A 13,569-nucleotide genomic window follows, 5' to 3' on the forward strand; every position below is an offset into this window, starting at 1 on the left:
GTGTGCAATGTATTTTAATAGAAGAACATGTACTTTTGAGTTTTACATGTAGTTGTAGTACACAAAACTATTATATTTGTTTTTCACTAGTGTAAGGCCTATCTCTCCCATATGATAACATTGGAGTTGCCGGATTACATTTTATAATTGCAGTTTCCAAATGGGAAGAGATAACTAGTTCATGGTTGGTGTCTCTGGAATCTATAATCCAAATTTATGGTGAAGTAGGATTTTAAATTACGATTCTGAAAATGCCACTTTTAGAAAGTTGGTATTAACTTGCCTTAGTCATTTGGTGCCTGCAGCCTGTCTCTGGTCAACCGACTGGGTGTAGTTGCAGTTAGGCTTTGTATATACCTTCAAGACAGCCACACACAATGGGAGCTTAGGTGTGTCTGCATGGGCCATCACCCGAAGGATGGGAGGGAGGAGCTGGGCCCAGCCTCATTGACACTTGAACAGGCTGTGTCCTGTCGCCACACAAAGGGCTGCATACCCACTGTAGTAAGTCTGGAGCCAGGGCATCTGTGCACTTCAAAGGCATACCTTTAGAAGTTTCTACTCACTATAAAGCAAAAAAGTGTATAAAAGAAGGACCTCTGAGACTACCACTTCAGTACACTTCTGGACCTGTGGATACTCTGCCAGGAAGAAGGACTGCTGTGCTGCTGAAGGACTATCTCTCTGCTGGATTCCTGGTTTGCTGTGCTGACCTGCTGAATTCCTGTCTAGGTGGAAAGGAGTGGACCTACATCTTTTGAGCCCAGAACGACTCTAAGGGCTAGTTCGCTGAAGCCTCAGAGAATTAACAAGCTTCCAACAACTTTGAATCTGCACCTTGACTCTGCCATCAATAGGTCTGCCCTGCCAAGTGGGGCCACCTTAATCCAGGACCCATGGAAGTGGGGTTAAGGTGCTTGGTCATCCTCAGTGTTTCCAGCAGGACCACCACATCTACTGCATCTCTGCTGCTGAGTGAATTGGACCCATCACGAAAACCTGCATCGCTGCCGTGACTTGCAATGCTTTCCGAACCACCACTGCAAAACGTAGCCTCGCTGTAGGCCCTCGCATCTCTCATCGATGGCAGCCTCGACAACGATGTTGGTCTACGTATCGCAGCCTCACAGTTCTTCAAACTGACGCATTGCCTGGGCTGCACCACCAAAGCTTCCCCCTGCGCCACCATAGCTTCACTCTGCACCACCATAGCTTCCCTCTGTGCCACCACAGTTTCCCTCTGCGCCCCCACAGCATCACGAAGTGCCTCTACACCATCACTCAGCACCACCACAGCATCATTAATCTATGCAGATTGTTAGAAACTTTTGGCTAAAGGATGAGCCGTTGCTTGATGTAAACATGAATATGTGATTTGCACAATACTCTCTCCCTTTTGTACCCTTTCATCCTCACTCAAATCATCAAACTTTCCCCAGTACCCGTTTCCTCTTTCTTCTGGGCACTTGCTGTTTTTTAAAAGTTTTTTTAAAAGTATTCCATAGCATCGTTAATCTCCAAAATAGTGTTTGTACGGTGTGATTAAATAACACTGACATATCATTCACACAACGTGGTCATTTTCAATTTGTTTTCCCATTCATGTATATTTTCTCTGTGTGTTATTGAATTATTGCATACTGGGACCACTCTATATTGTACACACCACAGCATCACTCAGCGTCACCACAGCATCACTCAGTGCCAACTCAACATCACTCAGTGCCACCCCAGCAGCACTCAGCGCCACCCCAGCAGCACTCAGCGCCACCCCAGCAGTACTCAGCGCCACCCCAGCAGCACTCAGCGCCACCCCAGCAGCACTCAGCGCCACCCCAGCAGCACTCAGCGCCACCCCAGCAGCACTCAGCGCCACCCCAGCAGCACTCAGCGCCACCCCAGCAGCACTCAGCGCCACCTCAGCAGCACTCAGCGCCACCACAGCAGCACTCAGCGCCACCACAGCAGCACTCAGCGCCACCACAGCAGCACTCAGCGCCACCACAGCAGCACTCAGCGCCACCACAGCAGCACTCAGCGCCACCACAGCATCACTCAGCGCCACCACAGCATCACTCAGCGCCACCACAGCATCACTCAGCGCCACCACAGCATCACTCAGCACCACCTCAGCATCATTTCAGCACCAACACAGCACCTCAGCAGCATCAGCACCACCTCAGCAGCAGTGCAGCACCACCTAAGCACAGCACCAACTCAGCATCATTCAGCACCACCTGAGCACCAGCTCTGCACCCCCTGAGCACCAGTGCAGCACCACCACCTCCTCATGACTAAGTACCACAGCATCAGTCATCACCATCTCTGCATCACTCAGCACCACCTCAGTATCACTCAGGATCGCCTCTGCACTAGTACACCACCACCTCAGCATCACTCAGCAAGACCCGAGTATCATTCAGCATCACCAGTCACCACCATCACCAACATCTCAACATCACTCAGCACCACCTCAGTTTACTCTCGGAATCTAGCATCTGTTGATTCTCCTCTAGCATCCGTCTGCTGCTAGTGTTATAATACAGGTTCTAATTTCCCATCCTTCACCCTACTATTGTTTATGCCACTCCATAACAACAATAAAAGCCATAACAAACAACCATTAGAACAGACAGAAAGAAGTTGCCAGCATTACAAGGACAAAAGAAAATTGAAGACATTTGTTATTGTAAATGCTTTTTTTTTTTTTTTTTTAATATGGGCGTTCAGTTGTGCATAATGCCTTCTTGGTCATATATATGGTAACAAAAATCCTTCTGACACTTTTTTATTTTAACTTTTCAGCATGCTGCACAGCAGTCACACTTCACTACAGCATAGCTTAAAGACATTGACAAAGTTAATATCTCTGGCTAAACACTTATAAGGTCCCAAAGCCGAAACCCATTGGCTATGCCAATGCTTGTTTTCTCACTGCTGCCACCGAAGAAGGAGAGTAGTCACTTCTGTGGTGTAAACTGCATGGGTTTGCTTCAGTGGCGTAATGCAAAATGATGGGTTCCTTGCACAATGCGAGGAGTCTCCCATATCTCACATATATTCATTGGCCATTGGCTGTATGGGGACCCCATGAAGGGTTGCTGCCAAGGCTGCAGGGGCCTCCATTAGGCATTGCTCCGAGCCAGCTGGTCCAGAAAACATCACTTTGCGATAAAAGTGTTTATTGGATAGTATTTAAGAGGGCTCCAAAAAGCTTAACCTGTGAGGTATCACCCCCCTTACAGATTCATGACCAAAAGGATCTGTGCTGACTTTGAGCTACTTTGCACTTGAATCCAGTTCTCCTCATTCTGGGAGACTGGTCAATTCCCTTGAATTTGCCTGTCACTTCCCCCATACACCTACTTGGTCTGCGTTTCAAAATAATGAAGTCTGAAGTGTGATCATGTGCAAACAAATCTACTGATCCAGTGTACCCCAGGTCGGAAAATTCAGGTCATTTCTAAACTGTGCAGGTGGGAAATTGAACTTACACAGTGTTGATTGTCTTGCCCCGCTGTCTGTACTGACAAGTAATTTTATTACACTGTGGTTGTTTTCAGATTCAACCATCTTCCAATGACCAAAAACTGCTCTTCAATTCTTCACTTGCACCGTCACCAACCAGTAAACCTTGCGGCCCGGGTGGTGCTCAGCTATCCATCCTACTCCATTCAGTAACCCTTGCCAGTGTTCATATTCACCTACATTCAGGAGACTTACCTGCTACCAACACTCATTACAAGTAAACTTTTTATAAATCTCTATTGCCCGGATGTATAACTGTTCGTGCACTTTACTTCATTTGGGTGCACAGAACCGAATAGGTGGCTGGATATTGGAGATTTGGTTCACATAATGAGGATGTGTGGACATTAGCAAATAAAACATAGTGCCAATAAACACCTGTCATTCTCAGGTCATTACTTTAAGAAGCAGTCATTGAAAATGGTGTGCTTCCATAGAGAAGCAGAGGGTGGCCCCAGTGAAGTCTGTAAGCAATGAATTGCTACACCTGCACTTGGTGCCAATAAAGGCTGGCAGACGTGTGTCAATTGGAGGAGGAATAAAGGAAAAGAAAGCCACCAAACCTTTTGTAGAAGCCTAGGAGTGGCAGAGTACATCTGAAAATCTGCTTTATAAGGTTTCAAATACAACTCCACAGAATATGTAAGAACCCCACAAAAGTCAGAAAAATAGATTTCTAGCTTCTTAAATATAGTTTGAGAAATGTTCTCCTGAAGAGCAGTAAAAGTGCTGCCTGGAGCACCAACACTTGCATGGCTCAAAGTAGTTGGTTTAAATGATTTCACCCTCTCTTTAGTGAGGCAGTGACAATGGGTATATCAGTCAATTAATCAATCAGGCGTTTATTAAGCGTGACTACTCACCCGTGAGGGTCTCAAGGGTGACGAGTTTGTTAAATGAATATTATGTATGAGTGCAGGGCCCCATTGTATTTCTTAGGATCATTGTGCTGTTGAGTATTAAGGCTATTCCCAATCCCGTTTCTTGCCTCTTTCTTCCATCACCCTCTACTTCATGCCCCATTCCTGACTTCTCTCTCGGATACTGTTTTCCTACATTTAGCTTCCTCCAAATTTCTCCCTTTTCTGACTTTCTCTCTCTTGCTGCATCTCTGGTGCTCACCACCTGCAACCACTAGTACAATGTAAGCACTATGCATAACAGGGTGGTGGGTAGAACTATAGCAGCTTTGTGTACATATGCAGATGTCAAAATGCATGCTTTCTTTTTGTCAACAAAATGGGATTGGGGGTAGAGTCAAGATGGCGAATGGAATAGAAGTGGAGTGAAGGAGCTCCATGCCTGTAACCTGGCCAACAACATGCTGTAAATTTCACACTACCAAAGGAGGAACCTGCAGCCACTGCGAACCTCCGGGAGTCCAGCTTGCCACAATCCAGGAGTCCAGCACCTTTTGCCTTGCTTGTTCCCCTTGAGGAGTCTTACATGCCCAGAACCTGAGGCACTGCTTCTCTTGTCTCTGGGATGACAGTATGACCCATTCAGATATTTGGGCATAAATATATACCACTCTGAGAAATTGTTGGTACAAGGGAACGTGGGGAAGGTGCTGCTCAGCACATGCAACTCCTTGACATTCTAGTGATCACTCACTCTCTCTCCCATGGGTAGAGTGGCAATAGCCAAAATGCTAGTATTGCCAAGGCTATTGTATCGTTTTCAACGGTGCCTGGCCAGTTCTCAAAATTCTTCTTTCAAGACTTGAATTCTACCTTCACCAACCTGATCAGGAAATCATGCCGGAGGAGACCAGCACTGCACAAACTGTATGCTCCTCCTTAACGAGGGAGACTGGGAGCCCCCAACTTCAAGCTCTATTGCACCGTGGTCCAATTGTAGTGGCTGACCTGGTGGCTAGCCAGACCCCAACACCTACTGGTCAGTTCTTCAGAATTTAGGGATCTGTCAAATAGTGGATTGGCTCCTAGACACCGGTGAGACCCCCACCTGCATTGGCCATGACGGCCAAGTACCGCTGACGGACATACATCCAACCTAAGCATGATCATGCACCATACTCACCAGATCTCCCTTTGTGGGCACACACCGATCTTCACACCTTAAAATAACACCATAATGTTAGCCCACAGACCAAAGCAGGTCTAGACACACTGGAAGAACTGTACAAGCACAAGAATCGACTGATGTTCCAAGAACTTATAGAACAATACGATATAGACGGGGATAATTTCTGACTCATAATGCACCGGTTAATGCAATAGGCACACTATGAGGACCAGATTGAACCAGAGGCTCACCCTCTCTTGCCTGCAACATTAACACATGGGACGACAGACGAGCGATCATAGTCCTTTACACCGCCCTCTTAGACTATAAAACCACAAACATTTCCACCCTGAAAGAGAAGTGGGCCGGCATTGTAAGTCAAGACATCACAGATAAACAGTGGTTCACAGCGTTGGGACTAGGTCCGTGGGGTCTCCAGGAACCCAACCTAAAATACTATCAGTTCAACTACCTAGACCAGACATATCTCTCACCCTTGCACATACACAGAATGTTCCCCAGGATTGACCCCAAATGCTCCCACTGTAAGTGCCTTACGTCAGACTTCTATCTCACGATGGTGCGGACCTGCCTTGTTACAGCCGGATTTTGGACATCAGCACTATAGCTATTGGTTAAAATCATGGAACAGGCACTAACCCCTGGCTCTCTACAGTGCATATTAGCAGTTCTTGCGTGTACATTAAAAAATAAATATGTGGTTAAATTGATCAATCTAGCTCTTGTACTTGTCAAAAAGTACATAGCGATGGCTCAGCAATCGGCAGAGGCCCCCCAACATACTCCTGTGGTTGCAGGACCTACTCACATGGGCAACTGTGGAGGTCATGGCCTGGCACTCATTGCCTAAGCGCACAGAAGAGACCCTGCACAGCGATGTCTGTGATACATATCGGGAAAATCAAACTGCAAAAACAGATGACAGGCCGCCATGAGCGACCACACCATACTCACCATTGCCACTGCAGCACAAAAAAAACTGGGTTAACAGGCAAACTCATTCCATCCCCTTCTCCATCTCCCCACCCCTCCCGGACTCACACCACGGATATCTGCCACATCATCCTATGCTACTGGTACGCACACAACCGCACAGCAACTCCAACTTGACACTGGAGAGCGGGATACCCCAGCTCATAGGGACATTGAAGCAACTTCAAGGACACGCTGTTCTCTTGGATCAGTCCCCCCAGCCCCTATGGGCGGTTCATTATATGGCTAGTTCCAAACTTCTTATGCATGGTATGTACAGACTGCTTGTCATGCAACAGGGACCAATACATCTTTCTTTCTCATAATTCATAGTGCACGAGCTCATGTATCCTCATATACTGCATTAAGCATGTTATGTTATCATGGGATGTTTTGAAAGAAATACTGTGAATTTTAAATGTTACATCACTGTTGTGCCATGAGTATTCTATAATCTAATAAAAACAAAATGTACTTACAGGAAATTCAGCAGCTTCAGCACTTCAATTTAGCATGTTTTGTTGAGGGGACATTTCTGTAGCAAAGCTCTATATTTGACAGGTAGTACAGCCATGGTATCAAGATCTCGCCCCAGAACTTGGGCAACATCCGATTTCACTTCTGATAGAGGTAGAGCACACCTGCCAAGCCTTTATTACATCTGGTGAGGCACATCTCATATTTAACCCTCCTTTTCTTACTTAAGGTGAGTATTATATATTATTATCGCATAAAAACGATTCCCCTGGAGGAATCTATGCGTTTTGTACAGGTCCAGGAATCGGGCTCCAAACGGGTCAGTTGGGGTCTCCGAAGGGGCAGCTGAGCAACTACTATCGCAGGAACCCTCGCAGGTTACCAAAGCCTGTGCTACAAAAGGAACAGTAAATGGGTTCAGGTCAATGGAACCAGTCAAAGAATTGAAGTCAGATACTGTAGCAGCACAGGACACCCCCAGGGCTACAAAGTAGCACAGTCTCCTTGAAAGCAGAGTCAGAGAAGCTGAAGAATTACCAGGAGCCAATAATGAGACAGGTGATTTGCTGATTATCCCCTCCCCTAGTCAGATGGCCGACATTTGTCCTGGACGAGGAGAACTTTCTAGAAGCTTCTTGTGCTTTTTAAAGTTATTTTACAAAGAATGGAAATAGCGTTGAGGAGAATGCTCAGATAAAAAAGCAGTGCGTGTTGAGGTCTGAATTATAGAAACCGGAATATGATGTGGCAGTGCAGTGCGGTGAGAAGTTAATTTGGACAGTGGAAGGAACTTGTGGTACACTATCTTTTCGCAAATTTGCATTACACCTCTTTAGATCTGAGGAACAGAGAGATAAAGAGATTATTTAGCCAGAACCACACAATTGCTGTGGTCCAGTCTGAAGCTGGAATTAAAACACGTTTCCAGGTTCCATTCTTCACCAAACAAAATCTCCATCACAAATTAATTCTATGAAACTGCAGGATACATACTTGATATGCAGGTAAATGTGTATGGTAGGTGAGTAGGATTGTAAAGTGCATTGCCTTAAACTCGGTCCACGGGAGTGTGAGCAGGCAAAAGGCAAGACTAGTAGAGTTCAGAGAAGGGCACAACGCACATGCATTGTAAACTTATGTAACACAACGCCAAGGGAGGGGCTTTACCAAGCGAAAAATGAACAACAAGTTACAGTGCTTACAAAAATTCCTTATGATGGGTAGCAAAAGCGTTCACAATTTTTCAGGCTATTTTAATTCTGTAATGAGTTGGTTTAAAAATGTGTTAAGGAAAGGAGATTTACTCACTGTAAAACTAAATGTTTTTTCTGTTTATAATCTTTAGATTCAGCACGATGGCTAAGCGAGTTAAGCGCTGGTGTGATTTGCAGGTCTTGAGTTTGAAACCTTACAAAGCCTATGCAGACATTCATCCTACCAGCATAAATAATCTGGGTATCATTAAATTGAATAGCAGCAACTCTGCAATTTACAGCTCTTAGAAATTAAAAAACTGCACAAACAAAGCGAATTATTGTTCCTATATTTGGGTCTTGTGGCTCCCATGGCCTACTCAAAGTAGGTTTCAACTGGAAAGATGGACCTTTCGAAAACAAAAACAACTCAGCAAGTTAAGCAGCAGCGCTATGAGGAGGAACAGCACATAGGAAACGTTATTATAAATCAAACTGAGGGTATCTAGATGGGGATTTGCATTCGGAATCACCATTTGTGCCCTGCACATTTAGAGTTACAGAACTCACCAATCTCATTCATCAACTTCCTGAGCCTCTGAACAAAATGTCCCACTTCTTCATTGCTCATCCTTGCCCGTTCTTTTAAATCAGCACCTAATAAAAAAAAAAAAAAAATCTTTTACATAATTTGTATAAAATGATGATTTGTGATTTATTTGATCTCCCCTCTCTTCCTGGACACATGTAGTACTCCTCCCTATTTATCAGAGAAGGTAAACCAAAGGGCCCTAGTCAGAAGGCAGGTGTTGTTCATAGAGTGGTAATCCTGCAGTGCACTCTCTTACGCACCCTGACAGGCCTTGGCGAGTCGGCTCAAAACTGCGAAGTCATTGGGAACACTTGGAGAATATTCATATAGAATTAGCACAGGCAGAAAGGACGCTGCCCTGTTTACACTTTTACTATCAGGGAGATGGAAGTTTCGGTGCATTTTCACAGAAGCATGCAAGGGTATGATTAAACAAGCATTTGCAATGCAACAGGTCGAGCATTCGTGAATGTTTGAGCAATTGGCGTTGCAAATGTTAATTTAAAAAAAAAAACATACTAGCAGTAGCATAAGTAATAAATAAAAATGTATGAAGCAATAAAAGGTGAAATAATATAAAATTACTTTTTATCGTGAGGATGACTGCATAAAAGGGAGGCATGCTGCATTAGTGTTGTTGCAGTGTTGTGCAGGCATGCTGCTGGTGGTGTGCTTACTGGTGGGGGTGGCAGGGCTGTTATGGTGGCGTTTTCCTTGTGACTTGCTTTAAGCCATGATTAAATACAGCGGGCGCGTTGGGCGAATTACTGGCATGGAGAGGGTTGAGTGGGGGGGTTAAAGATGCCAGTGTATGTGGTATAAACAGTATGGGCTTTTAATGTTCAGCCTGGGGGTTTTAAATTAGCGCCCAGATATGCTGGAGAGGAACGGGCAGCCTGGCAGTATGCCTGGAGTGCGGGTGCCACAGTGGGAAGTAGCCGGTGCGATCATGCCCAGTGCGCATGCGCGTCAATAGACATTGGCAGCATGTTATATTTTCTGAGGCCCACATTTGCTTCGTATTGTAGGAGGGCTTAGATAACATAGGAGCATGCTGTATTGATCATGTTTCTGCGAGTGAAAGGGGTGTGTTTAGTTTGCCATTGTGCACAGAAAACCAGGGCTATACAGGCACCATTAATGAGAAACGCATAATGCACGAAATATAAATAAATACAACTATAATCCCCAATGTATGGCTTGTAAAATGTCGATTTAAATGTTCCTATAGTCCCATATTAAGTCTGGTTCAAAAAGCAGTAAAAAATACTACCTTGCCCACATGTATATCGCAAAATGTATTTGTTTTAAAAGTTCAGCAAAAAGGCAAATGTAAGAATTTACCAAAACGCACAATCTTCCCAACTGTTCTCAGTTTAACATACTCTGTATAGAGTTTTAAAAAAAGTGAAAACATTTGCTACAGGTGGTAAACCGCGCAATTCTGTGAGTTAACATCTGAAGGGGACATTCAGCACCTCAGGCAAATTTTCAACCATTTACATCTTTTGTTTAGAGCTGGCGCCAAGGTGGAGACATACCTAAGACACAACGGAAGAAGACAAACAGCCTTTGGTTCCAGCTTTGATAAATCAAGCAAGACATCCCCATAGCAGTAAAGATACATTCGGCATTTACAACCTGTATATGTGCAGTGTTTAGGCAGGAACACACAGTTAATTAGTGCACTTCACAGGATTTAAAGCTGCCAAAAAACAAAGATGAAATGATTTGCCCGAAGTCACTACAGCTTTAGCTAACGCCCAGACTTAAAGGTGGTTCCCCAGCTTTAAGGCTGACACCTTTGACCGTGGCCGTTACCACACCCTAATCCCACACTCTAATATTAAACAATAAAGAATGATTCCAACGGTGCATCGCTGCAGTGGGCTTGTTTTTATTTATACAGTGTCAGTATTATAAGCTTACATTAGGTTTCTGTTGCTGTGGTTTTTCTTTTTTAACAGATATAATTGCAGGCTGCTGTTAAAACATAAACACGCTGTATTAAAGTGTCAAAAAGAAATGTACCCATAAAGAAACAAATGCATCGGCCGCATAGACGATTGTTTATATTAATTTAGCTGGCTGCATAGAAAGGAGGCTTGCTGCATTAGTATTCTTGCCGCGTGGAAACTGTGTGTTGGGGAAGCTGGCTACTGGTGTTGGGTTTACCGGGAGGGCCGGGGGCAGGGCCGGACTGGGAACTGAAAGCAGCCCTGGCAAATTTTGCCCGACCAGCCCCCGTCCGGCGCGTAGCGAGCCCAATCGCTACTAGGGGTGTTTGGGGGGGGGGGGGGGGGGGGGGGGGTTCCCCCCCAAGAAAATTTCGGAAAACGACAGACCAAAATGGTGAATTTTACAGCACATTTTTCAATACATATTCAATTGTATCAACTTTCAAAGCACAGTACATAGTAGATGATGACCTTACAGAGCACCAGGTTACCCACCCAGTCATATGTATCCATAGACATTCTTTCAGGGAGCACCAAAAATACACACAAGTCAAACACATGCTGTCAATCAGATGTACATACAGCACGGAACCAAAGTGCCACACAGCAAAGACACAGTGTCAAACAATACATACACAATGACATAAAACACGCATACAATGACACTGCAGCATACAGCACAGATACAGTGAAACACAGATCAAAAGCACAATGACACATAGCACAGAAAACAGCCACACAACACACAGTACAGGGCAGGCGCATAGTAATACAAAACACATAAGTCATGACGCTTAGCACGGACAGTGATGGACACCACACAGCACAGGGATGCAGCAGAGACCACATCACAGCAAAACACACATCTGTGGCATGCACACACCTGTTGCTGCCAAAGACACCACTGTCACAACAACAACTAACACACCCAGAGTGTACCACAGCCACAACTTTACCACCAGACCTCAGCCTGGCCTGTTCCTGCCTGTGGAAATGATTATTAATGCTCTGGGAACATTTATCCACAGCCCGGTCTGTTCCTGCCTGTGAAAATGATTCCTGCTATGGGAACATCTCTCCACAGACCACAGTCAGCCCTGGCTGATTCATCCCGGTTGATTTATCCCAGTTCTGCGCTGCACAGTGGAGTGGTGTGATCATGGGCAGCCATGCTGGCCGCAAACACATTTTAATTTTGATGGTGAGAATGCAGGATCAGGGATGGAAATCATTATGCCTTCCATAATGCACTCCTTCCCTCCCTCTGAGACGTCTCCCTCCCTGCTCTCTCACAAGCAGGCTACATCAATATAGCTTTTTTTCATCTCAATTTTCAGCCATGAATCCGATGCACAGAAGTCACGCTGCGGTGCTACAGGGCTACAAATATTGAAAAAGGCAATAGCTTTTTTCTTCTGCACCGATTGACGGAACACTGGGTTTTCTGCCTGGGGCAAAACAATTGCTGCTATTTTCATCATCAAAAATCTTTATTCGAATATTACATCATAAAAGATATACTACAGCAAAATGAATACAAGATAAAAAGTACAATTAATAATAAAGAAGGATACAAAGTCTAAAATCCTTGAAAATGATAAATAGCTCTAACTGGGTCCAGCCCAAAAGAGCACAACTAAAACAAAATTAACCAGCATGACCACTTTTCCATAGTATCATTGAGATAAAGAGAAGTAAAAAAAAGCACAAAAACAGGGCCAATTAACAATTAGGTATCAGAGGTAGAAAGTTCTTAAGGAATATTCCTCTTCTCGATAGACCTACATATGGCCGATGACCAACTTAGAAATTTGGCCATTGCGATGACTATGTCCTCTCGGGTATTAGTTCTCAAGATACGCAAAGCTGTTACATGCGATCTAGTACCTAGGTTAGAACATATCGGCTTGAGCCATGTGTGTCTAGGATAAGCAAAGGCAGGGCACACAAACAGAACATGGGTGATGGGCTCTTCCTGTGTTGTGCAAATGGAACAAAATCTGTCATGATCACCCTTCCATTTGTGCCTATAAGAATTGAGAGGAACGGTCCCCACTCTAAATTGATGGTATAATTTACGGTCCTCTGGTTTGGAAATAAAATTCCAATAGGGTTCAAAGCTACTTAAACAATTATGATCCAAAAAAAGGCCAGAGAGTGAACCACTGTTTGTCACCGACCAGGATTTCCTAAACCTAGATTCCCAATATAGAGCTTTATAATCTAATTTGTTGGGAAATTGATTACCCCTGGGATCTATCCACAACTGGCCCAGCCCCATGTCATACAGACCATTTTTAATATGTTTGAGCCAGACTATTCTTCTGTGCTTATCAAGAACCTTAATGTACCATATAACGTCAGCATAAGATAGTAGGTTGGGTGTAGTCCACAGCCTTCTCCAATACGAGAGAGGTCTAAAACCGGCGGCGTCATCAAACGCCCTACAACCCAAGTCTAACAGTAAAGGCTGAATGGGTGTTGACTGGGGGAGGGCGGTCAATGATCGCAGAAACTTGTTTTGGGCTATGACTAGGGGGGATAAGTTGTCAAAACCTCCGCCCCGTAAATAATGGATGCTCTTATTTTCCCTTAATACAGGGCGATGGCAGGCCCCACCGGTTTAGTGTACGAAGCCCTATGTTCTTTCAATAATGCTCCTGCTAGTTGATTATGTTTAAGTACAAGAAGTTCTATTTGAGGTTTCGAAGACAACCTACTGCCCATGGTGATCCCCAAGTATGTAAATGTGTCAGTTTGTTCAAGGGGTATTTCATTTATTGACACTTTGCTCTTAATT

General features: G+C 44.6%; 1 protein-coding gene across 2 annotated transcripts in view; it reads right to left on the minus strand.

Moving 5' to 3' along the window:
- LOC146834958 (enoyl-CoA hydratase domain-containing protein 2, mitochondrial-like) overlaps positions 1-13,569 on the minus strand; it is a 217,090-nt gene that overhangs the window by 96,427 nt on the left and 107,094 nt on the right. For both annotated transcript variants that reach the window (XM_085602601.1, XM_085602600.1), the window contains exon 4: positions 8,790-8,876. In XM_085602601.1, the coding sequence (XP_085458727.1) occupies positions 8,790-8,876 (87 nt within the window). The remainder of the gene's footprint in view (positions 1-8,789; positions 8,877-13,569) is intronic.

This window comes from Triturus cristatus, chromosome 4_2, assembly GCF_964204655.1.
Source record: "Triturus cristatus chromosome 4_2, aTriCri1.1, whole genome shotgun sequence".
Classification (NCBI taxonomy): Eukaryota; Metazoa; Chordata; class Amphibia; order Caudata; family Salamandridae; genus Triturus; species Triturus cristatus.